Source organism: Pelodiscus sinensis, chromosome 2 (genome assembly GCF_049634645.1).
Source record: "Pelodiscus sinensis isolate JC-2024 chromosome 2, ASM4963464v1, whole genome shotgun sequence".
NCBI classification, from domain to species: Eukaryota; Metazoa; Chordata; order Testudines; family Trionychidae; genus Pelodiscus; species Pelodiscus sinensis.
The window spans coordinates 252415096-252439277 of NC_134712.1; the positions used below are offsets into that span (position 1 = coordinate 252415096).

The 24182-nt window shown below is 43.2% G+C and overlaps 1 protein-coding gene across 40 annotated transcripts in view; it reads right to left on the minus strand.

Moving 5' to 3' along the window:
• Positions 1-24182, minus strand: part of OBSCN (obscurin, cytoskeletal calmodulin and titin-interacting RhoGEF) — a 316457-nt gene that overhangs the window by 190604 nt on the left and 101671 nt on the right. For 28 of the 40 annotated variants that reach the window (XM_075922913.1, XM_075922903.1, XM_075922914.1 and 25 more), the window contains 13 exons: positions 22288-22554; positions 20839-21108; positions 19532-19798; positions 17591-17857; positions 13659-13931; positions 11313-11579; positions 8738-9004; positions 7800-8066; positions 6880-7143; positions 6065-6331; positions 5318-5581; positions 3332-3598; positions 2149-2415 (listed from right to left, as the gene is read on the minus strand). In XM_075922913.1, coding sequence (XP_075779028.1) covers positions 2149-2415; positions 3332-3598; positions 5318-5581; positions 6065-6331; positions 6880-7143; positions 7800-8066; positions 8738-9004; positions 11313-11579; positions 13659-13931; positions 17591-17857; positions 19532-19798; positions 20839-21108; positions 22288-22554 — 3474 coding nt within the window. The remainder of the gene's footprint in view (positions 1-2148; positions 2416-3331; positions 3599-5317; positions 5582-6064; positions 6332-6879; positions 7144-7799; positions 8067-8737; positions 9005-11312; positions 11580-13658; positions 13932-17590; positions 17858-19531; positions 19799-20838; positions 21109-22287; positions 22555-24182) is intronic. The other 12 variants (XM_075922936.1, XM_075922935.1, XM_075922934.1 and 9 more) reach the window with 7 other exon arrangements.

Sequence of the window (24182 nt, forward strand, 5' to 3'; positions counted from 1 at the left end):
CAGTGTCAAATACATTGCTCTTGAGAAGCATTCAACCACTAATAAAGTTTGAGATGCCCCTATAAGCAGCTACACATAGGCAGTTTGTGAGGGGAAGGAACTTAAGAACATAAGAACAGCCACAGTGGATCAGACCAAAGGTCCATCTAGCCCAGTATCCTGTCCTCTGCCAGTGGCCAGTACTAAATACCCCAGAGAGAGGGAACACAACAGGGAATCATCACGTGATCCCTCCCCTGTCACCCATTTCCAGACAAACAGAGGCTAGGGACACCATTCCTACCCATCCCGGCTAATAGCCATTGACGGACTTAACCTCCATGAATCTATCTAGTTCTTTTTTGAACCCTGTTAAAGTCCTAGCCTTCACATCCTCTGGCAAGGAGTTCCACAGGTTGACTGCACTGCGTGAAGAAAAACTTTCTTTTGTTTGTTTTAAACCTGCGGGCTATTATTTTCATTTGGTGACCCCTAGTTCTTCTATTGTGGGAAATAAGTAAATAACTTTTCCTTATTCACTTTCTCCACACCAGTCATGATTTTATAGACGGCTATACTATCCCCCCGCCTTAGTCTCCTCTTTTCTAAGCTGAAAAGTCCAAGTCTTTTTAATCTCTCTTCATATGGGACCTGTTCCAAACCCCTCATCATTTTTGTTGCCCTTTTCTGAACCATTTCCCATGGAAAGGTAAGCTTGGTGCCCAAGAGAAGAATGCATCTGGGTTGGGAGAAAGAAAGGGGGAATAAAATGCACAGAAAAGGAAACAAGAGGTGGAAGTGCCTCAAAGGTTAAGCTACATTTTCAAAAGCATCTAAAGTCTCAGACATATCTAAACCAAACAGGGCCTCTTAAGAATCACCAACTGATTGGCCCTACAAATACACTAACACTGCTGCTAACAGTGTCATTAAGACCACTCATCTTCAGAACAGTGTAATTTTATCAGGGGTACATATCACTGTCACTCCAAGACATACAGGGCACCACCGTTCATTCTCTTAATTTTGCCAAAAAGGCCAAGACCAAATGAAAACCAAATTTTCCAAATAGGATTTCCTCAAGTTAGGCTCTGGAATCCATTAAGTTCAATGAGGCTATGTCTACACTGCGTGGCTATTTCGAGATACTGGAGGTATCCCAAAATAGCTACCCTGCGTCTTAACAAGCCACCCATTATTTAGAAATATTTTTCAAAATAATGGCCACTCTATTTTGGCATCTCTGTAGCCCTTATTCCATGAAGGTTAAAGGATGTCACAAAATAGTGCGTTATTTTGAAATTTGGCACTGCGTAGATGCGCCAAATTTCAAAATACGCTATTTTGAAATAGAATCAAAATAAGATACGCAATTTGCCTAGCGTAAATTGCGTATCTTATTTCGAGTTTAGGGTGCTGTGTAGATGCACTCTGAGAGTCGGGAGTATTCAATTCCTCTGAAAATCAGTAAAACCAACAAGGTATTCTATGGCACCATAAGGAACATCTACATAACAGGGCTAAACTTGAAATAAGTTACGCAACTTGAGCTACATTAATTGTGTAGCTTAAGTCAAAATAGCTGATTTTGACTTTTGGCACTGTCTACACAGCAGGTATTCCAAAATAGAGCACTCTTCCCCTGACTTCCCTTACTCCTCATACAGGTTACAGGAGGTGGAGTAAGAAGCCCAGTATTTCAAATGTATTTCGAAATAATGGGCTTGCTGTGTAGACGCGCACCACGTTATTTCAGAATAACTGACGTTATTCCAAAATAACACTGCTGTGTAGACATAGCCTTGAAAAGTTACAGATTTATTTGGGCAATAGATCTGAAAATCAGGCCACTTTTATTTAGTACATTCTTAGGAGCCTAGAAAAACATTTGTCTGACTAAGTACAGATAGATTTTTACTCTGAAAAGAGACAGAATGGATCTAGAAAAAGAAGCCATCCGTATCCCCTCTTCTAGTTCACAGTAAGGAAGGCTATTTTAATACAAGATAACAAGGAGAGATGAGATGGAACAAAATACAGACAGGCACTAGAGAAAGGATAAAAGGAAAGGTAAAAACAAACACTCCTAAAAACAGGCCAGGAAGGGAATTTCCAAAGGGTGTGAAGGTCTCTGGAATATTTCTCTTGCAATGTGGAATTTGTGTTTACCATGGACTGTCAAGACAGCAGAAGTCTTCTGGTCTCCACACACACAGGCATAATCATCTGTATCGTCTACATCCAGGTCGCGGATCAACAGCTCTGCAATGGTACCTTCCTGTCTCATTCTGTACTTGTCACTGGCTTTGAGCGTTTTTGACCCCTTCTTCCACTCCACTAGGACAGGGACTTTAGTCAGCTCACAGTGCAGAGTGGCTGTTCCACCTTCTGTGGCTTCCCTATTCTTCAATCCCTCTTTGAAAAACGCAGGCAGAACTGAGGGACAGCAACAAGGACAGGTGGGTTTAAAAATCAAAAACAGTCAACATTAAATGTTCCCCTTTTATTCTAGATATTTTCTACCCAGGTATCAAAACTGGAGCATCAGCTGTCAGTCGGCCAGCTTCACTGCTCTCAGTAATCAATATGAGAAAAGAAAATAGCCAGCCAGATAACCTCCCTGCCCAGAAATGTACTCGGTATTCACAGAAAGGTGCAGACGCCTCACACAGAAATGAACACATTGTCACAAGTCAGTATAAAAGGAAGCAGCAAGAAGATCAGTAGAGCTGGCCAGAAAACCAAGTTTTTTCCTGTAAAATTTGAAATGAAAAAGAAGCTTCATTCAAAAGTTTTCAGCCAAAACATTTTGGTTTTCCCATGAAAAGTTTCAAACTAAATAAATATGATTTTTTTTGGTAACAAAATGAAATGACTTTCTGTGTCAAAACAGAAAGTTTCATTTTGAAATGGCCATTTGGAAAGAAAAATGCATTCAGGAATATCCTACAGGACACAAAAAAACGTTAATCTGATTTGGCCTTTTTACCCCCATAAAAAAGAAATGATCTATTTCAGCAAAACCATTTTTTTTATGAGAAACTTTCCAAATGAAATGTTTTGACTTGCTCCGTCTTTGAGAACATGGGAAGATGTACACAGAGCCGGCATGATTATTTGTGAGGCCTAGCTCAAATATATGGAGCGGGATGTATATATATATATTATTATTTCGAAATAACAGGTTTGGTAGAGTGGCTGCTCGCCTTGTTATTTTGAAATAACGCCCCAGTGTAGACATGCCCTGAATAAGGCCTGGAAAAGGTCGCTAGGTTAGTCCAGGTAAGGAATGCATCTATCCACAGCAACAGAAGGAATAATACAACTATTTTTAGTTCGCTTCCTCGTTTACCATTTACAGTTAAAGCTGCCATGGTTTGCTGGTCTCCACACACACAGGTATAATTTCCAGCATCTGTCATGCTCAGGTCTTGGATTATCAACTCAACCGTAGCCCCTTCTTGTCTCATTTTATACTTGTCACTGGGTTTGAGGGGTTTGTGTCCCTTCTTCCACTCCACAGCTGGGGCAGCCTTGTTTAGCTCGCAGTGCAGAGTGGCACTTTCACCTTCGGTAGCCTCTTGATTCGTCAGTTCTTTAGTGAATCGCGTGGGCAGAACTGCAGAGCGAAGGTGATATGGACAGAAGGAATCAGGACAGAGAAACTCAGCACTACAGATGCTCTCCTGTTAGCCCCTGCTCTCTCTGCTGCAGTCCCAAGCAATGCTTTTTTTTAAAAAAAAAGGTCTCAGTTGAGCTTCTGATTTTGTGCTCTTGATTGTGCAGGCTTATTCTGTAGCATTTCAACAACTATCAATCTGATTTGGTGAGAAAACCAGATGATTAGATAGCAAAATGCTGCATAGCCGCAAGTGTTTGTCTCAGCAAAATCACAGGAATACAATCAGAGACCACTTTTCAATACTACGCCCAAAATGTTTTCCCCTTGACGTAAATAACATCTCTGTAGGTTAGTCTCTGATATAGACAGTGTCTGGCTGTGTCTACACTGGCATGAATTTCCGGAAATGCTTAAAACGGAATATTATTCTGTTTTCAGTTTTTCTGGAAAAGGAGCGTCTACACTGGCAGGCTGCTTTTCCGGAAAAGCCCTTTTTCCGGAAAAGCGTCTGTGGCCAATGTAGACGCACTTTTCCAGAAAAGACTACTGGGCTGTCTACACTGGCCCTTTTCCGGAACAGTGTTCCGGAATAAGGACTTATGCCCGAGCGGGAGCAGAATAGTTTTTCCGGAATAGCGGCTGATTTTGTACAGTAGAGCGTCGTTGCTTTTCCGGAAATTCAAGGGCCAGTGTAGACAGCTCGCAGCTTATTCCAGAAAAGCGGCTGATTTTCTGGAATAAGTGGCCCAGTGTAGACACAGCCTCTGTGTTCTCTTGAAACAGGGGTCGGTAATAATTTTTGATGAGGGGGCCACTCTAAAAGTTTGGAAAGTAGTCAAGGTCCGCACTTTTCCATGATGTTAATGGAGGACGTGTGAGGACTGGGATGGAGGTTGGGTGCAGAAGGGCGCTTTGGGTGTAGGAGCGGGTGTAGGAGATGGGAAGGAGTATGGGTGCAGGTTTCTGGCCAATGGGAGCTGCGAGATTGTGCTGGGGGCAGGGGCAGCATGCCAAGCCTCTTCCCACACGATCACCTGCAGGTTCCCAGCACTCCCAGAAAAACATAACGCCTGTAGACAGCTGCTTTGAGCAGCCTCTGGGAGCAGGGCAGGCAGAGAGCCTGTCTGAGATCCATATTTTGCCCACCCCAGCTCTAAAACAAAGCTCTTTAAAGAGGAACCTAACTAGAAACCCCAATGCCAACTTTTTGCAGAGCTAAAATATTTTGGAGGGGCCACCAAACAGTTCTAAATAAGTGATAGAATCTACAGTATTATTAAAATTAATAATGTTCACTAAAATATCCTCTACACAATGACCTACGATGATAAAATCATCATCTTGCCCCCTCAGAAACCCAGACCCACCATTCCAAGTAACTGGAAGGGAGAGACTAGAGTTCCATTTGGCAACACGATCCCTACGGAAAAACCTTCTGCCCACCCAATATACAGAGGGGAAGACTAGACTGCATTTGAATTGGAATTGGGGGAAAGAACAGGAAAGGAGCCTGTACCTCTTTTGATGTTTGTACATCCAATGCCTTTGAATGCAATTACATGCTGATCGCAAGGGGAAGAAGAAGGGGAGGATAAAGAAAGCCAAAACACAGAGATACCGGGGTGGAATGGAGATGGGGATAAATCATTGGAACGTGGAGGAAATATTAGAGCTCTATTGTTTTAACGGGAACATATGCAGCGTGTTTTGTTTTACCATTCACTGTCAAGGTAGCTGTAGTCTGCTGTTCTCCACACACACAAGTGTAATCTCCAGCGTCCGTCCTATCCAGATCACGGATCACCAGTTCAGCAGATGGACCCTCCTGCCTTATTTGGTATTTGTCACTTGGCCCGAGTGCTTTTTGTCCCTTCTTCCACTGCACCGGGGCGGCCTTGCTCAGTTTACAGTGTAGGGTGACTGTCCCACCCTCGGCGCCTTCCTGGTTATTTAGCGCGTCTACAAAAAGTGCAGGCAAGGCTGAAGGACACAACAGAGACAGCGATGGGATCAGAACCAGACGTGAGCAGGAGCATTTCTGTGGGTCATTAGATCATGATAACCCATCTTCCCCCCCCCAGTCACACATTTCAAAGCCATAAAAGAAGGAACCTAAGCAACAGAAACAGTTAAACACCTGCGCATCATTCCTAGAATGGAGACAGCTTATAGCAATGAGGAGAATAACAAAGCTCTTTAAAGAGGAACCTAACACATATAAAAGGAAACAAAACAAGGGAATGTAGCATGGACTACAGCAAGTCAATACAACATGGGGGAATGTTCTTTATCAAGATGACCCAATGTCACCACAAAGCCAAGGATAAGAGTCCCCTCTCCAAAACTGCAGTGAACAAGGGATCAGAGGAGCAGCCATGGATCAATATGAATGAGGAATGACAACCCCTGGAGTTTCAGAGTACAGAAATATAAAACAACCTACTTAATTTGGGGCACATTTACCATTCACTGTTAAAGCAGCTGTTGTCTTCTGGTCACCGCACACACACGTGTAATCTCCAGCATCTGCCAAATCTAGGTCTTGGATAATCAACTCAGCGAAGCGGCCTTCCTGCCTCATCCTGTATTTGCTGCTTGGCTTCAGCACCTTTTGATCCTTCTTCCACTCGACTGAGTCAATAGGCTTGGTCAGCTCACAGTGCAGCGTGGCTGTTCCACTTTCAGTGGCTTCCTCATTCTTCAGTTCTTTTTTGAAACGTACAGGTACGGCTGAGGGATGCAGACGGAACAGAATTTTCATCCAAATGCTGCAAACTCAGAACTACAAGTTGAACCTCTCTAGTCCAGCATTCTCTGGTCTGGCTACATCTGTGACCTGGCATGATATTAGTTAGCTGGATGTCCACTTATCGTGAGTCGTGGCCAAGTTTCCAACAGTCCCATAAAGTTTGTTTATAGCCCCCAGTCCTGACTCTGTGTTCTGTGCTGTGATTTAGCTCTAATTTACCCCTAAATGTCTTCTCAGAGCCCACCAAGCAGTGGAAGTGTTGGTAATGCTGTTAGACAATATTTACTTCAGTAAAACATACATGCGCTGTCTTTACCTGGGTAGCATTCTTTTGAAAACTTTGTATTGCACACACATGCACTGAATTCTGTCAGGGGAGAGGACAAGTGAACATGGGAGCCACAACGCGATGGGCAAAGATGAATAAAGAGATGGACAAGTAGGACACAAGCAAATTTTGGCAGGAAATAGGAAAAAAAGGGGGGAGGGGAACTTTCAGAAATGTCACAGTTTATTTATGATGTTTTACCATTCACTGTTAAGGCTGCTGTGGTTTTTTGCTCTCCAAATACACACGTGTAGTCTCCTGCATCCTTCAGATCTAGATCATGTATGACCAGCTCAGCCGTGGTGCCTTCTTGTCTCATTCTATACTTGCCACTTGGCCTGAGCCCCTTCGCCCCCTTCTTCCACTCCACTGGGGCGGCTTTGCTCAGCTCACAGCGCAGAGTGGCCGCTCCACCTTCCGTGGCTTCCACGTTCTTCAGTTCTTCCTTGATGAGTGCAGGCAGGGCTGAAGGAGGAGCATGCATTTATATGATGTGCATTAGCATAATATGATTTCACAGCTTGGATCAGGAGTGGGCAATACGCAGCTCATGGGCCAGATGCAATTTGCCAGAGTTAACCAGATGCTTGATTTACTTGCGTGTCCATAGATGCAACCACCCACAGTCATGGAGCTACACAATGTTTTGCCCCTTTGCTTTGCTTATGTATTAAGTCCTTGCCTACAACCCACCATCAGACCCTTCTATCCAGACTAGGGTTGGGCAAATACCGGCCCGCAGGCTGGATCTAGTCTGCAAAGGTTAGCCCTGGTGGGCCCCCACAGCGCCGTATTTATCTGCGCTTAACATGTTCAGGGGATGACAGCTCCCATTGGCTGCGGATCGCCGTTCCTGGCCAATGGGAGCTGTGATCGCCCGTAACTGTGGAGGTGCAGGTAAATATAGTGGCAATGGCTCTCCAGGGGCTAACCCTGGTGAATTGTCACCGTTTTATTGCCCACCCCTGGTCTAGACTGTCAGCTCTTTGGAACGGGAATTATCCGCTTCTCTGTGTTTGTTTGGCAGCTTATACAATGCTGGCCATTGTAGTCAGCCCCTGGGCAAGGCCATAATAAACACGACGTATTTAACAACAACAGAAAATGATGAAAACCTCTACCATGAATTTTGACTTGAGCTGTCGTCTGCTGCTCTCCGGTATCACATGTGTATCTTCCCGCATCCTCGGGCTCTGCGTTGTGAATGAACAGCTCTGCCACAGAACCCTTCTGCCTCATCTCATACTTGGCACTCTCCCCGAGTATGGCGCCTCCCTTCTTCCACACCACGTGGGCCTCGGGTTTCGTGATCTCGCAGCGCAGAGCTACCGTGCTCCCCTCTTCCATCTCTGTGTTCTGAAGGTTTTGTTTAAAAAGGACGGGCAGGGCTAAAACATACAACCAGAAGTGATCAATGTTGCGGACAGACTATATCCAGCACCCCCATATGACAAAGTCCTGATATGGTCTTCCCTTTCACTGCAGTCAAGAAAGACAGCCAGTATGTTTGCAACTAATTATTATTATTTAATTAATTAATATGATTATACTTGTGATTGGCAATGTGGTATCTTCACATATGGAATAAGTGCAAATTCTTTTCAATTATTTAACACAAACAAAAGGAAGGACTTCACCCAATGCACACCTGTTAACTTGTGAAACTCATTGCCAGAGGATGTTATAAAGGCCCAAAGTATATTTGGAATACAAAAAGAATTAGATAAGCTCATGGAGGACAGGTCCATCAATGACTACTAGTCAAGGTGGTCAGGGATGCAACCCTAAGTGTCCCTAAGCTTCCAAATGTACAACAGGGAAAAGATGATTCAATTAAGCAGAAATCAAAGATGTTACATAGTTACCGACTTGGATGTATAATGTGAAATTGTACTAAAACAATACAGATATTGACGAGTATTTATATTAGTGTTAAACCTGAATGATGAATCCTAACTGGGTAACTCTCCTCCACAATGAAGAACTGCTGTTAAGTTATAGCATGTGTGTTAAATAACTTCATAAGTCAAATAACCTGCAATCTACCAGCTCCGCCTACCATTTACTTTCACCCGAGCAGTTGTCGTTTGTTCCCCAGTGCTGCAGGTGTAGTCTCCAGCATCGATCGATTGTACATCCTGAATAATGAGCTCTGCAACTGTGCCATGTTGCTTTAACCGGTACTTGTCCCCGGGCAGGAGAACCGTCTCTCCCTTTGTCCATTTCACAGGGATGCCAGCTTTGCTGAGCTCACAACTCAGTTTGACTTGACTTCCTTCTTTCGCCTCCTCACTCTGGAGCTCTCGTTTGAAAAGAACCGGCAGAGCTAAAAACGCAGAATTGCAGACGGTGACCACTCAAGAATGCAAGAATACCTGATCACACTCTAGCTTTGTACCTCAGCACACACAAAGGTGTAGAACCACAGAATGCCAGCACGAAAAAGTGCTTGGAGATCGCTAGCTGTCAGTTCAACACAGTTCAAAGTAAAACTGGAGACCAAATACATATTTTAGGGCATCTTCATGATTAGTAACGACACACACAGTATTTAAACATACATTTAAACATTTAATAGCACAAGTAGTGCACATGTATTGTAGAGATTCTTTAGGGGCCTGCTCCTGAGAGAAATGGAGCACCTTCAACCCCTCGATATTACTATTTGCATGCCTGCTTCATGCTGTGAAATACTGAATACACAGAAGAAGGGAATTTTTACACCATTTTTGTCACTGCAGTTAGTTAAAGGTATCCCTTCTCCAATACTACATTTTCCAGATGTCAGTTGGGGCAGGAGATGTTGGATGACCCTTCAGACAGGTGTTCAGAGCTAGGCCAGTGCCGTTAAAAAAAAAAAGAACAAGAACGAGCAAGGTTAATGAATACATACAGGAAGAGAACACAAGGATAGGACAATCAGCATAACAGCCAACAGCTGACACATTCATCTGCCCAGTCAAGGATCTCTTCTCCTTACAGGAAGCCAGACACATTCTCCTAGGACGTGAAGATGTATTGACTTAGCAAACGCTACACAGCGTACACAGAGAAAGGGGAGCAGGCAGATAAAAGTGTCTCACTGATGATCGCTACACAGCCTCTGTCAGGAAGAGTGAGTTCAGTTCGAAAAGTGAATTAGTGAAAAGTAGGGGGCCACCAAAGTTTCTGTTAGTGTTGACCGTGGAAGAGGAAAGAGGAACAGTTTAGTGGGGTTTCCCGCTTCAGATCAGTCACAGTAGAAAGTGCTGGTGGTGCTTGATGGGCTGTGTTTTCACAAATGCATTCACTGCTGTCTTCTAACACAAGGTTACAAACGTGCATCCCGGGACTGACACTTTCAGGTTCATCATACGCCCTTGCTTGGCTGAAGAACAACAGCTCCTTCCCTCCGTTCCACTTTCAGCCCTACTTTGGCACACTCGCACCTTTCATATGGTACCGACCACTTCCTCATTCTGGAGCTCTTGGGTGAACTTCATGGCTTAGGCTAGCTGGATGTGGTGTGTTATAACGTGTCCTTATCTCATGGATCATCTAAAGCTACCATTCCACTGGGGATCTTCTGAATCCATTTATTTAAATCCCTCAACTCACAAGAGGAGAAATTTCAAATGAATTGTAGCAGCCGTGTAACATAAAATCTTGTATTTCATTTTCTTGATAAAGAAACTCTCTCTCCCCCATGTCAGATCCAGTTCCTATTGAAATCAGTGTGTTTCTGTTGTTTGTAATGGTTGTTGGATCAGTTCCCTAGGGGCATGTCTACAGTAAGAAATTATTCTGAAATAACTAAATTCGAAATAATAACTCCCAAAATAATAATTTTGAAATAGTGTGTCCACGCTACAGGGGAGCCTCGAAATTAATCCAAGGCAGGCTCTGATGATGTACTACCTCAACTTAGGAAGCACTGGAGAGAAATTACTTCGAATGATTCCGGGGAGGAGTTATTTCAAAATAGTGCCACCGGAGCGTCCACACTACCACTACTGTGAAATAACCATTTTGGAATTTGTGTTACTCCTGATGAAAAGTACAGCTTTCGAATCCCATGACCCGTTATTTCGAAATAACAGGCTTGGTAGTGCGGACGCTTCTCGTGTGATTTTGAAATAAGGGGAGTTATTTCGAAATAACTCCCAGGGCTTAGTGTGGTAGAAAAGTATAACAGACAAACCATGATGAGCAACAACCATACAACTCTCCTTCATCACTCTGTGAAGACAGCTTTTCATTCCATTCTTGGGGCAAAAATTCTACTCTCCAGAACTCAGTTGGAAATTGCGCATACCTGGAGGACTCAGCAACATGCATGGGAGATCAGAACACACAAGGAAGCTGACTGAAAATCAATGTGCATAACTGAGAAGGGTGTTTCTCCTTTCAGCTCAGTAAATGAATCATAGCCCCTGTCTATCCTTGCAGTCCAATGCTCATGTCATCCTCAGAATACACATTTTTGTCTATTTTACACTTTGTGCCCTGTCTGGAAAGTGTCAAGCTGAGTTAGTCCGAACATAACCTGCATCAGTGTGTGAAGAGATGGAGTTAATTTTCCGTTTAGTTGCATCTTGCTGTTAAATTGTTATTTTGACCTTTATGTTAGGCAGCATCACTCCAAACTTCCTTACCCTTGACCGTGACAACTGCACTACTTTTAGCTGTTCCAGCCTCACACTCGTATCTGCCACTGTCTCTCTCTTCTGTCCCATGAATGACAAGTGTGGCTTCAAATCCCGACCGGCTGATCTTATGCTTAGAGGAGTTTTTAAGGGTCTTCCCATCTTTGCACCACTTTACCGGGCTGTCTGATTTGGAGGTTTCACAGTGAAGACAGACATCCTCTCCCTCAAAGATTTCAGCATCAGCAAGCTCCTTTGTAATGACACAGGGCTTCTCTAGAATCACATAAAACTTGTCTGAGATTTTCGGAGGGAGGGGAGCAGCACGACTGATTATTTATACCAAAGAGACTGTTCCATATTCTGCAACATCATGACCGGAAAAGCATCATTTGGAGGCAGGGGGCATTAAGCCCTCGCATAGGGATTTCTGCACCAAGAATTAATTTTGAAAATGCTTGGGATAGTATGGCAAACTCCAGGGGCCAAATGTCTCTGAGGAAGAGTATTAATCTGGGATACATTGTCTGCAACAGGCTTTACATTAACTAAGAGAGAAGAACAAATTTCACTAGTTCAGGAAAATTTCCCTAGATCCCTTCAATATGAATAATGTACAGCACGATGTTTCTGCCTAAACAATAATGCCATGTCTACACTAGGAAACTATTTCGAAATTACTAAATTTGACTTAACTCATAGACTTTAGGGTCAGAAGGGACCATTATGATCATCTAGTCTGACCCCCTGCACAGTGCAGGCCACAGAATCTCACCCACCCCTCCTAGAATAATCCTCTCACCTAGATCTCAGATATTGAAGTCCTCAAATGATGGTTTAAAGACCCCAAGATGCAGAGAATCCTCCAGCAAGTGATCCGTGCCCCATGCTACAGAGGAAGGCAAAAAACCTCCAGAGCGTCTGCCAATCTACCCTGGAGGAAAATTCCTTCCCGACCCCAAATGTGGCGATCAGCTAAACCCTGAGCATGTGGGCAAGACTCACCAGCCAGACACCCAGGATTTAACTCCTGATTTAACAAAATCAAAATAGTGTGTCCTCACTACGGGGAAGCCTCGAAATGAATCCGAGGCAGACTCCATTAATGTGGATGTGCTACCTCAGCCGTAGAGCCCCAGGAAGCACTAGGGAGCAATTGGTTTGAATTACTCGGGGGAGTAGTTATTTTGAAATAGTGGTATCCGAGAGTCCACACTACCACTGTTTTGAAATAACTATTTCGGAATTAACGTTATTCCTGGGGTACAGATTTTGAATTCTGCAACCCGTTATTTCAAAATAACGGACTTGGCAGTGTGGTTGCTCCGCTTATAAATTTGACCTAAGAGGGGATATTTTGAAATAAAGCCCACATGTAGACCAGGGCTCTGTGTATATGTGAAGAGTGAGAAAACTGGTTGTCATGAAGACCATGGCAATGTAAATTTGTCAAAGCTAGTCACCTGTTGACTTTTGACTTCTCTGTCAGAAGAAATTAACCAGAAACTGGCTTTTGCCAGCAGATTGTCACAAGTTTTTGCCACCTAACTGCCAGTGTTTTGCAAGTAACCGCAGCTTTTTTGCTTTCTGAAAACAGTTGCCTGTTTCTGCAGAACAATGCTAATTTTACAAAATGGTGCAAAGATTCACCCTTCCAAAATGGTTCATGTGAATCTCCAAAAGGTGTTCAACTAGATGTAGCAGAAACCAAGTATTTTACTCAGCTCTGCATACTGAGGAATTATTTTATGATTCCAAGAGGTACAAAGTATAGATCCTGAATTCAATAAGTTCAGGGTCATGTGGATTGATTGCCGCTTTCTGCTTGCCTCTCTCTTCCTTGTTTCTCAGTACTGACTTCTCTAACTAAAGATCTCCCTTTCTGATCCATCACTAGTCACTCTAGATTAATTTTTTTCCTTACTCTAAATTTTCTAGAAAAATTGTCAGAGTTAAATGGTTGACAGTGTAGATCACGTGGTCTTTCACGTTGTTGAGTGTAAAAAAAGGCTAAACAAAAGTATATTCATTGCATTTCAACTGTTTTTCTAAGGCAATTAGTTTCCTCACCCAATCATCAAAGCTCATGAAAAAGTGACAATATGTTCCGAACACACAAGTCGATATATTGTATTCTCCCATGAAAGACTCAGTAAACAAATGATAAAAGAATGGTCTACAGGCCGCAATGTATTAACTCCCTCCTCAGATAGAGCCATGAAGCTCATGGACATAAATAATAAGACAACTTATTTTACAGCATTTGCTCTCTACCTACACGGAGATACCACTGCTCAGAGTTTGCCTCTATATTCTTTAGCTTTTCCTGCAGCCTTTACGCTTGAATTATCATACCTTTAACAACCAAATTGGCAGATGTTTTCTTATCACCAGCTTCAAAGGTAATGACCCCCGAATCCTTCCGGGACAGTTTTTTCAAGGTTAGCAAGTGATATCCTCCAGGTTTAGACTGGATGTCATTAAGTTCATTGGTATGCAGAGGTGTCTTATCCAAAAACCACTGCACATTGCTATATTCTACTGGAGAGATTCTGCATTTGAACATGGCAGAATCTCCTTCTATCACATCAACATCTTCCAGATCTTCAGTAATTAGCACTTTCTGGCCTGCAAGGAACACAGACATATCAATCGGTAGACTCTTTAGCACCTGTCCCTGTGTTTGGATTGAGGCAAAAGGAAAGAGAAGCTAGATAATTTCATGGAGGTTAGGTCCATAAAAGGCTATTAGCCAAGGGACAGAAGTGGTGTCCCTGGCCTCTTTGTCAGAGGCTGGAGATGGATGGCAGGAGACAAATCACTTGATCATTGTCTTCGGTCCACCTCTCTGGGGCACCTGGTGCTGGCCACTGTCGGCAGACAGGCTACTGGGCTAGATGGATCTTTGGTCTAACCCAGTATGGCCATTCTTATGTTCTTATGAAATGCCCATGACACAACCACAGTATGAGTGCTTTTGTGAAAGGAGCACAGCTGTTGGTGCAGAAGGATTAAAACAATTCCACTGTTATTATTCAAAGAATTCATCAAGTGAAGAAAACAAGTATTTACGGGACACACCAGAACAGGATGAAGACACCTTCAGGACACTAATCTGTATGTTTGTAAAGATTGGTTTGTAAAGCTTCCAATACGCTCTCGGGGAAAATTATAAGTCAAGTATTTTAATCTCTCCAAAATATCAGAGGTGAAATCCACTATATGGACCTGAGAAAAGAGTGAGACCCCATGTGTTCTGGACATCTAGGTTCACTGAGTGGATGCTCTCCAAGGCCCTGTCTTGATTTATCATAACTTGCTAGATTAGATACAACTTTCTTCTTTAGCCATACCACCAGTTGGATTCAAACTCCTCTGTAAACAGCCAAATGCCAAACTCGCCGAAGAACGAGATTTCACTTGGGAACTATGTTAGCAATTTATCGGTCAAAGGAAAACTCCTGGAAATCAGCAGCAAGAAGCAGTCCTGGAAATCAGACAAAGAGCAAGGGGGGGGGGGGGGGGAGAAGAATGCCTGTACCTAAAAAAATATTCCTGATGTCACCATGAATTGCAAAACAAATTCAGAAAGCGTTACTAAACCACAAAAAAGAATGTACTCCCATCCTTTTCATGGGCTAAGCTCATTACCCAGCTTCGGTGATATATTTGAGCTAATGATCATCTCCTTCCTAGTGGTTAAGTTGACTATTTTAGGGGTCAACAAAGTTATTTAAAGTTGGCCTTAGAAATCTTTCCCACTGTGCAACATGATGCCTTGATGACATCCTATGAAAGGCCATGGATCCTCTCTATTTTAGGGCAATTTGGTGCTTTGGGGAAGCCAGCAGGTCGCACACTTTCTTCCTTTTGTAAGCGGAACTGGCAGATAATGGGAGGGACCAGGATGCAGGGTCTATTCCTGAATCCGCAGCAATTTTAGAAGACATTGCCACAAAACCTAAAATTGCATCAGGTCATCTAAGCCGCTCTTCTTCTTTGCTGTTGTTTTAGCCGTTGCATTTCAATAACAATTTCCTCTTGACAGTGCCCGTTTGGTGCTGCAATCAGAGGTATACCAGCTCTGTACATTGCGACATCGGCAATAACTCAATCAATCACTGTTCACTCCTTCTGGTAACCCTAATTCTGCTGCCTGCCTTGGTCATCTTTCCTATTGCCAGTGCTTCTCTGGTGCCGTGGACAAGGAGTCCCTCCTGCAGCACCAAACTGGCTCCATTTAGATTAACTAAAAAAATGTTGACAGGGCAAAAATACAGTCTTGCCTGTGTCAGGTACAGTGCAGGGAGTCCCAGTGCAAATCTCCAGTCTTACCATGCCTTGGTCAATATAGCTCCAGATCTCAAATAGCCCCTGTCGTGAGCCCCCATACCCTCCAATTGTGTCCAAGCACTTCTGTCCTGACCGGCAGTTTCATTTCAGCCAATGGAATTGAAGCATGCAAATTAAATAGATGAAGGCGGGGATGATTGCTTGAATTACCTTTGATGTCATAATGCTCCTCTGCATAAAACAACCACTGGGTGGAAATTGGGATTTTCCTAAGTTTTCAGTTTTGGATTGTCTCCAAAATCAATAGGGCTTTCCCCAGCAGCACCTAGAACATGCTCTGAAATGTTAGACTGGATCAGACGTGGTCTTGCATTCCTGACATAGACATAGAGGAATGCCATTATCTTGAGTTTTAGGCCTTGCTTCAGCCATCTGCAAGGTCACCTACTTCATTGCTTCATTGTAGTCCTGTGGAACATCTGGATCTTGACAAATCAGCATATTTTGGTGGAAAAACCTTCCATTGGAAACAATTCCAACCAGCTCTATCCCTAAACCAGAACCCATATAACCCACATCCTGTCTATCCACCATGTCCCCATCACAGGGGTTCTGTGAATTTTGTTTCCCACTTCCCCCTAAATTCCCCCATTTTCTTCCCCCTCTATAGGCCAAGAGATCAGTGTGTGTCCCATTCCCACCAGAAAAGCTATCACACTACAAACAGACACAGAAATGCTGTTGAACATTCACCTTGCCAATTAAAGCATGAGTGCACACAACTTTCAACACTAATTATGTAAGAGTACAAAATTAATTCAGCTCCTTGAAAGGGCTGAACAAAACACACCGAAGGGCCAAGAAGTAGGTACATTATGCCTGGCTAAAGTGCACAGGTTTGAGCTGAGGGTTTGCCACAGGGCTCAGGAGAAACAGGCCTTTTTCAGTGGCAGCAGAATGAGTCTCCAGCTATTACTACTTCCGAAGAACTCCAGTAACCTTTGCATAGGGACCCCATGTAGAATCTCACACACAACCCCGCCAACACTCCGCGGCTCCACAAATCCTTCTAATCACACACAGGCAGCACCCACTTTTAAATCTCCTCCACAACATTTCAGGCCTAAATATTAAGAAGGGACTAGGGATTTTGGATGCCTCATTCAAGTCACTTTAAAGAGGCCTGATTTCACTTGCACATCCACGAACGTAATATATGCTATCATGTGACAGCAATGCCCCTCTTCCATGTACAATGGCCAAACCAGACAGTCTCTGCACCGAAGGATGAATGGACACAAATCAGACATAAGGAATGGTAACACATATAAACCTGTAGGGGGCACTTTAACCTCCCCTGGACATTCAGTCACGGATTTGAAAGTAGCCATCCTTCTACAAAAGAATTTTATCACTCAGTTACTGAGGGAGACAGCTGGACTGGAATTCATTTACAAGTTTGACACTATTAACCTGTGCTTGAATAAAAATATTAACTGGTTAATGCACTACAAAGGCAACTTCACCTGCCTTTGATATTCACATTTCCACATCAAATGCTATAAATGGTACACCTCCAGCCTGACTTAATTAGCTTCATTACCACTGGTCCTACAATTGATAGATAACTGCTTTCGCTATTATACATACTCTGGATTCTGTAATTTCCACTCCAACTTTCCCTGTTCTCCATAGGCCAGGATGTCTCTGTGTGTCCCATCCCCCCCAAAAGCTCATGACCTAATATATTTGTTAGTCTCTAAGGTGCCACAGGACTCCTCACTGAGGAGTCTCAATATGGGCACCAACCAATGGAGGAACCCAAAATCACTAGCCATTTTTGAAAACACGAGCCTCTCTCGGCTGTAATCCAGTTGGCACCCCTTAACTAACCTTGCTTAGCGACCAGTAAGTTGTGCTCTCTACTGTAACACACGCACTTCCTGCATCGGACAGCCACGCTGTTCTTTATCCTGCATTCAAGCCGTTCCTACCTTGCACAGTCAGCTTGGCTCTGGTCTGGGCCTCGCCAATATCGCACGTGTAGGTGTCGCTGTCGCTTTTCTCCAAGGCATTCACCGTGAGCTGCAGGGCGTTCCCTTTCTGGATGATCTCATATTTCTTGCTTGACCTGAGCTCGACCATCCCTTTCCGCCAGGCCACCGTGGGGGCGGCCTTCTTAGTCTGACACATGAAAACAGCGACTCCGTTTTCATCAGCTTTCAGATCTGAAAGCTCCTGGGTAAAGCGATTGGGTTTGTCTGAGGAAAGTGACAAGCAATGGTTACCCCCAATGTAGTCCTCAGGTACATCATCAACACCCTGGGCCTAGGTCTCCATGGCTTTGCGATCATTTGCAGCTGTCTAAAGGGAGATCAGATCAGAAGGGTAGCACTTTTACACCCACCGGGCACAAGGAAAAGTGAATGTGCAAAGCTGTGGAGAATCAGGCCCTGGTAGAGAAACAAAACTTCATCAGTTTCTTTCTCTGTGGCCACTGGTCGAGCATGTCTGTGGCTGATGCAGAATTGAAAGCCAATGCACTGAATCCCGTGGCGTGACATTTTCTCTCTCCCTGCTGAGAAATGCAAAGACAGACAGATCTAGTTCACTATGCAAGGGAGACATGTACAAAGAATTTTGGGACAAATCCAGGCCCTACATTTGAACTCTAACTGCTGGTCTGATTTTCATAGACTTCAAGCCCCTCTGAAAATCAGACATATTAGAACACAAGTACCTCTTGAGACCTGAATTTTGGATGGCTGTGGAATTGGCTTGATAATTTTGAAATCATACAGCACTGTACATGTTGTCAGAACTTGACAAATTATAATCATTAGTACTAATACTTGGCACTTATTCAAAATTTCAAAGTGCTATTCAGAGGTGGAAAGGTGCGATGCATTTTGGTTTTTAATCTCTAAACTCTTTGTGGAAAGAACCGACATTTATTATAGATCTATACTGTGCCTGGGTAATAGTTGTGACCCTGTATATGACACAAATATAAACATGAAGTAAATACATTTATAAATAATAGTGGACTAGTGTTATTATTTCCATTGTAAAGATGGGGAAACTGAATCACAAAGAGGTTTAGTGGTAGAGATGGGGACCAAGCTAGGGTTCTTTGAAACCCCCCTCTCAACACTAAACTCCTTTAGGCACAGAACATTGTCTAACTGTATGCTTATTTATGATACAATTAACATTAATAAAGGTCAGTTTTTCATTGACATCATTTTCACTGAGGTTGTGTCTACACTGGCATGAATTTCCGGAAATGCTTAAAACGGAATACTATTCCGTTTTCAGTTTTTCCGGAAAAGGAGCGTCTACACTGGCAGGCTGCTTTTCCAGAAAAGCCCTTTTTCCGGAAAAGCGTCTGTGGCCAATGTAGACGCGCTTTTCTGGAAAAGAGCCCCGATCGCCATTTTCGCGATCGGGGCTTTTTTCCGGAAAAGACTACTGGGCTGTCTACACTGGCCCTTTTCCGGAACAGTGTTCCGGAATAAGGACTTATGCCCGAGCGGGAGCAGAATAGTTTTTCCGGAATAGCAGCTGATATTGTACAGTAGAGCATCATTGCTTTTCCGGAAATTCAAGGGCCAGTGTAGACAGCTCGCAGCTTATTCTGGAAAAGCGGCTGATTTTCTGGAATAAGTGGCCCAGTGTAGACACAGCCTGATTGTTTGGGGGTTTCCCCTTGCTACTGCCCATGTAAACTGGCCAGTTACATCACACACAAAGGTTTTTCAAAATACGGAGATGTTTCTTTTTCAGAAAATACTAATAAAAGGATCTGTTCAACATTTGGAAAAACAAAAGTATTGGTCCATTACAAAAGCCGGGGGAATAAAATGGCTTCAAAAGTTTTGCAGTTTTTTGCCCCACTCTGTGCTTTCAGGCTCCCAAGTGGTGTATCCACTGACCTTCCACTGTCAGTGATGCTTTTGTTTTAGAGGTCTCTGTCTCACATGTGTATTCCCCAGTGTCCTTGGTTGTGGCATCATGAATGACGAGCATGGCCCATGATCCCTCTTGGCGCAAGTCATATTTTTGGCTTTTCCGGATCGCTTTGCCATCCTTGTACCACTTCACGTTTTTGTCAGGTTTGGACATTTCACAGCGCAGGTTTACATCTTGTCCTGCTGTTGCTGTCTTATCCTCCAGGTGCTTTACAATCTCTCCTGGTTTTTCTAAGGGAAGCAACAATTCCTGTTAAAAATCCACATTCTGAATCTTTATGAGGACATCAGAACAGCAACACTGGGTCAGACCAAAGGTTCATCTAGCCCAGTGTTCTCGCCGACAGTGGCCAATACCAGATGCCCCAAAGGGAATGAACAGAACGGGGAATCATCAAGTGGACCCTTCTCCTATCATCCATTTCCAGCCTCTGGCAATCAGAGCCTAGAGACACCATTCCTACCCAGCCTGGCTAATAGCCATTGATGGTCCTATCTTCCATGAATTTATGTAGTTCTTTTCTGAATCCTGTTAAAGTCCTGTTAATCACAACATCCTCTGGCAAGGAGTTCCACAGGTTGATTGCGTGCTATGTGAAGAAAATCTTCCTTTTGTTTGTTTAAACCTGCTACCTATAGATTATCTTTTTTTTAAAGAATTAGGCTTCTTTATATCTAAACAATCATCTAATAAAGAATCACATAAGAATAGATAACTCACATTACATTACTGAGTTACCTTCCGGTGGAGAAAAAGGAAGTGTTCAAGTTTAGTGGGCATTAATCATATTTATTGGTTGTAAGTGAGCAGGAATTGAGAACTGGCAATTAATCGCTTATAAAAAAGACAGAATGATACTGATCTGCGAAAAAGACATTCACACTGGTGGCTGCTATTTTGCATTCATACTTAATTATGGATGATGTTACTGGGGGTGCAAACTAAGAGGCTATTCATCTAATGACATTTGCTGCTGCAATTATTTGTACCTGTAATTTCTGGGCTGTAATTAATAGTACAATAGGCAGAAATGAGGCCACTTTAAATATTCTCTCCCTCCCCACACACATTTATTTTAAAACATTTAGACAAGTATAAAATGTTTTCAATGTTTCAATTGTTTTTTTAAGTCCAATTCCTCGCCCTATTGAGTTCAATGGGAAAGTTGCCATTGTTACTTCAATGAGATAAGGGTTTTGCCTTTACAATTTACTGACATAAGCTGTGTTTTGAAGTTGTTCCATCTCTGAAGCACCTCTGTACTTATTACCTTTCACAACCAACGAGGCCTTGGAACTCAAGTTGCGTGCAGCAAAGACAACGTCTCCAGCATCCGCAGCTGTCACGTTTCTGATGCTGAGAGTATATTTCCGCCCTTGGTTAAAGGCCTTAAATCGCTCATCACTGTGCACTTCATTCCCCTTCAGCATCCAGTGGAAATCACCGATGCTCTCATGGGACAAAATGCACTCAAAAGTACAGTTCTCCCCTTCTTGGACTTCAGCGTTCTTCAGGCGTTTAGTGATACCGATGTTCAACTCTGGAAGGCAAGGAGGTGGGTGACAAAAGTATTTAGGATTGGAGAAAAGTGGCAATTTACTAATTTGTACAACAGTTAGAGGCTTGAGAGGACAACTCACATATAAAGAGAGACTTAAAATCCACATGAAGAACAATACTGAACACTTGCTAGCTGAAGGGTTAGGCAAAATCTTCATTAGCATATTCAGTATTGTGGAAGAACTACTCGAAATACCAAGTGTAACTCCTCCCCCCCCCCCACACACTGACTTGTAGGCCTGGGAAAGGGACTTGTCAGATGCTTGGCCAGCTTGCACTAGAATGAGCATGCTCAGGAGAATCACGATTCCAGGAAAGCTGGAGAAAAGAGGGGCAATGAGGATGCTTCTACAGCTGTATTTGAAATGCAGGTCTCAACTCACTTTGGCTCTGACAAATGGGATGTTAGTAGCTGTGCGCCATTTTGTCACCTGCCTGAGACCGCTCCAGATCTGTCTCACAAGGACTGACAAACAGTTTTCAAATGGATTTCATAAGTTTGTTTTTTTCCCCCAGAACAGACTCTAAGTTAACATCTAAAATATGTTAAACTCCAAGTTATTTTCTTTAAAGAAACACGCATTTCTTTTCTTTGAGTTCATATGCACTATAAATATTTTACTAAGGCATTTATTTGTATTTTGGTGCATCATTTTTATTAACCACAGAAAGTTTGGGAAGACTTGCTCCTCAGCTCAGCCCAGTTAATAGCTGAACCCAGCAGAACAGTGTACAGCAATTTGCACCTCTCCTATACCACATGCCTTATAAATCAATGATAAATATGGGGGAAAGGATCAATGAGGGGAAAATCAAATGATAAATGAAGGGAAATCATTGGCCATCTTATGAAAGTTAGCTATAAAATATGCCTTATCTAGGAAGAAAATGAGCAAATAAAGTTCTTGATAAACTTGCATGTCTAAAATGTCTGCCACTAAATGCTATTTGAGATGTCATGGTTTTTATCTATGCTTAGAATAGAGAATACCGGTGATTGCAGACACATCAATTGTGTCATTTGGTAACTACTGGTACATATTGATTTTATAATGGAGACCACTGTACCTCATTAAGGAGTATGTGGGACTCAAAGAGGCATGCAGCACTCATTCATAGCACTATTTAAAGAAACCCCATCATTTTCAGCTACACCTACCCTGCACGCTGACTTGTGCCTTGACAAGATCAGTGCCAATATCACATGTGTATAACCCAGCATCATTCTTGTTCAGATCGTGCACAATGAGACACAGTGTTTTCCCAGCTTGCATCTGTTCATACTTGTCGCCCGGGGTGACCTCCACATTGTCCTTTCTCCAGATGGGTTTAACCTTTGGTTTGGAGACCTCACATTGCAGCGTGATCGCACCACGTTCCTCCCCGACAGCATCATCCAGGGACTTCATAAAGATGATGGGCTTCTCTGAAAGAAATTAATAGAGGGAGGGAAAGGGAAAAAACAGGACATGCAGACTTAGCAACTTTCTGTCCATTCCACTAGACTGAAGGCGGCTTCATCAAACCATTGTCGTGCTCAGTACAGCCGTGAGACTATAAATATGGACTCTAAGGCCCTCTCACACTACACGTCCCTAGAATTTATTCTGGAGGAAGGGGGACCAGCACCTGTTAATAACCCTTTCCGGGGGAGCATTTGTGTAGAGATGAGTGGCTGCATGCCACGGGGAGTTATTTGCGGGTATCAGGGTCCCATGGAATCTTCATGCTGCTAATAGTGTAGTGTGGTTATTATGACTCCTATGTCTCATTACAGTACAGAGTTTATAACCGGGGCACGTGTGTACATCCCAATGGATCTGTTGTGGCCCTTGGGTCCTTTAAAGCTGGAAGCTTTAGGTAACATGACTTGGAGCAACTATGTAATTTCCTACAGGAAGTCAACTATAAAGCAGGGGTAGCCAACAGGAAAGCCCTAATATAGTACCAACACAAGGGAAGGGTGTGCCCCTTTCCAGCTGGCTAAAGCTGGAAAGGGTTCAGGTAATTAATAGCCCCTCGTGTGAGTTGATTGGGTCTCATTTTGGGTACATCTAGACTACATCTCTCTGTCGACAGAGAGATGTAGATCAGGCACGTCAAAATTGCTAATGAAGCGGGGATTTAAATATCCCGCACTTCATTAGCATAAACATAGTTGCCGCTTTTTTCAAAACGGAGTTTTTTCAGAAAAAAAAGGCAGTCCAGATGCAGATCTTTCGAAAAATAAATCCTCATTTTTTGAAGCTTACAGGATCTTTTGAAAAAGGGTTTATTTTTCGAAAGATCCGCGCCTAGACTTCCGTTTTTTTTTAAAAGCTCCATTTCGAAAAAAGCGGCAGCCATGTTTATGCTAATGAAGCACAGGATATTTAAATCCCTGCTTCATTAGCAATTTCAACGTGCCTAATCTACATCTCTCTGTTGACAAAGAGGTGTAGTCTAGACACAGCCTCCGAGTTTGTGTTTTAGAAATAAAACAAGCCTTGGAGAAAGGAAGGTGGCTTTATTGTTCCACCTTTCCCCCACTCCCCGCTGAGAAGACTGCATATCACTGTACAATTCATGCAGCATGTTAGCAGCAGGACAGAAACACACTGTGCTCTCTCTTATAGAGATTCTAGCTCCCGCCTCCAGCACCTTGTTATTTTCCTTAATCTAATTTAAAACACGTCTGAACTACAAGTGCATGTTTGCTCTTTGTGTCTAGAAAAACAGAACCATGTCTGACAGACAGTGAGGGGATAGGGAAGCAAACCCTTCAGCATCTTTGTGGGGATGGGGGGAATAAATTCCTCAGGGTCTTTGAAGGGGATATGACAGGGGAGCAAATCTCTTGGACTTTTTGAAGGGAAGTGCAAAATAAATCTCAAAGAACATCAGCTCCAGCTTCTCCCTCTATTGTCTCCTTGCCATCAGTACATCCAAAACCACGACAAAATGTGTCCTTGCTGTTGGAACAGTCTAATTCCAGAGCAGATTTATTAAAAAGAAGATGTGGTCCGCTGTGCGGCAACTCAGCTGCGGAGTTTAGCTAAACTAATCAAAGGCCAA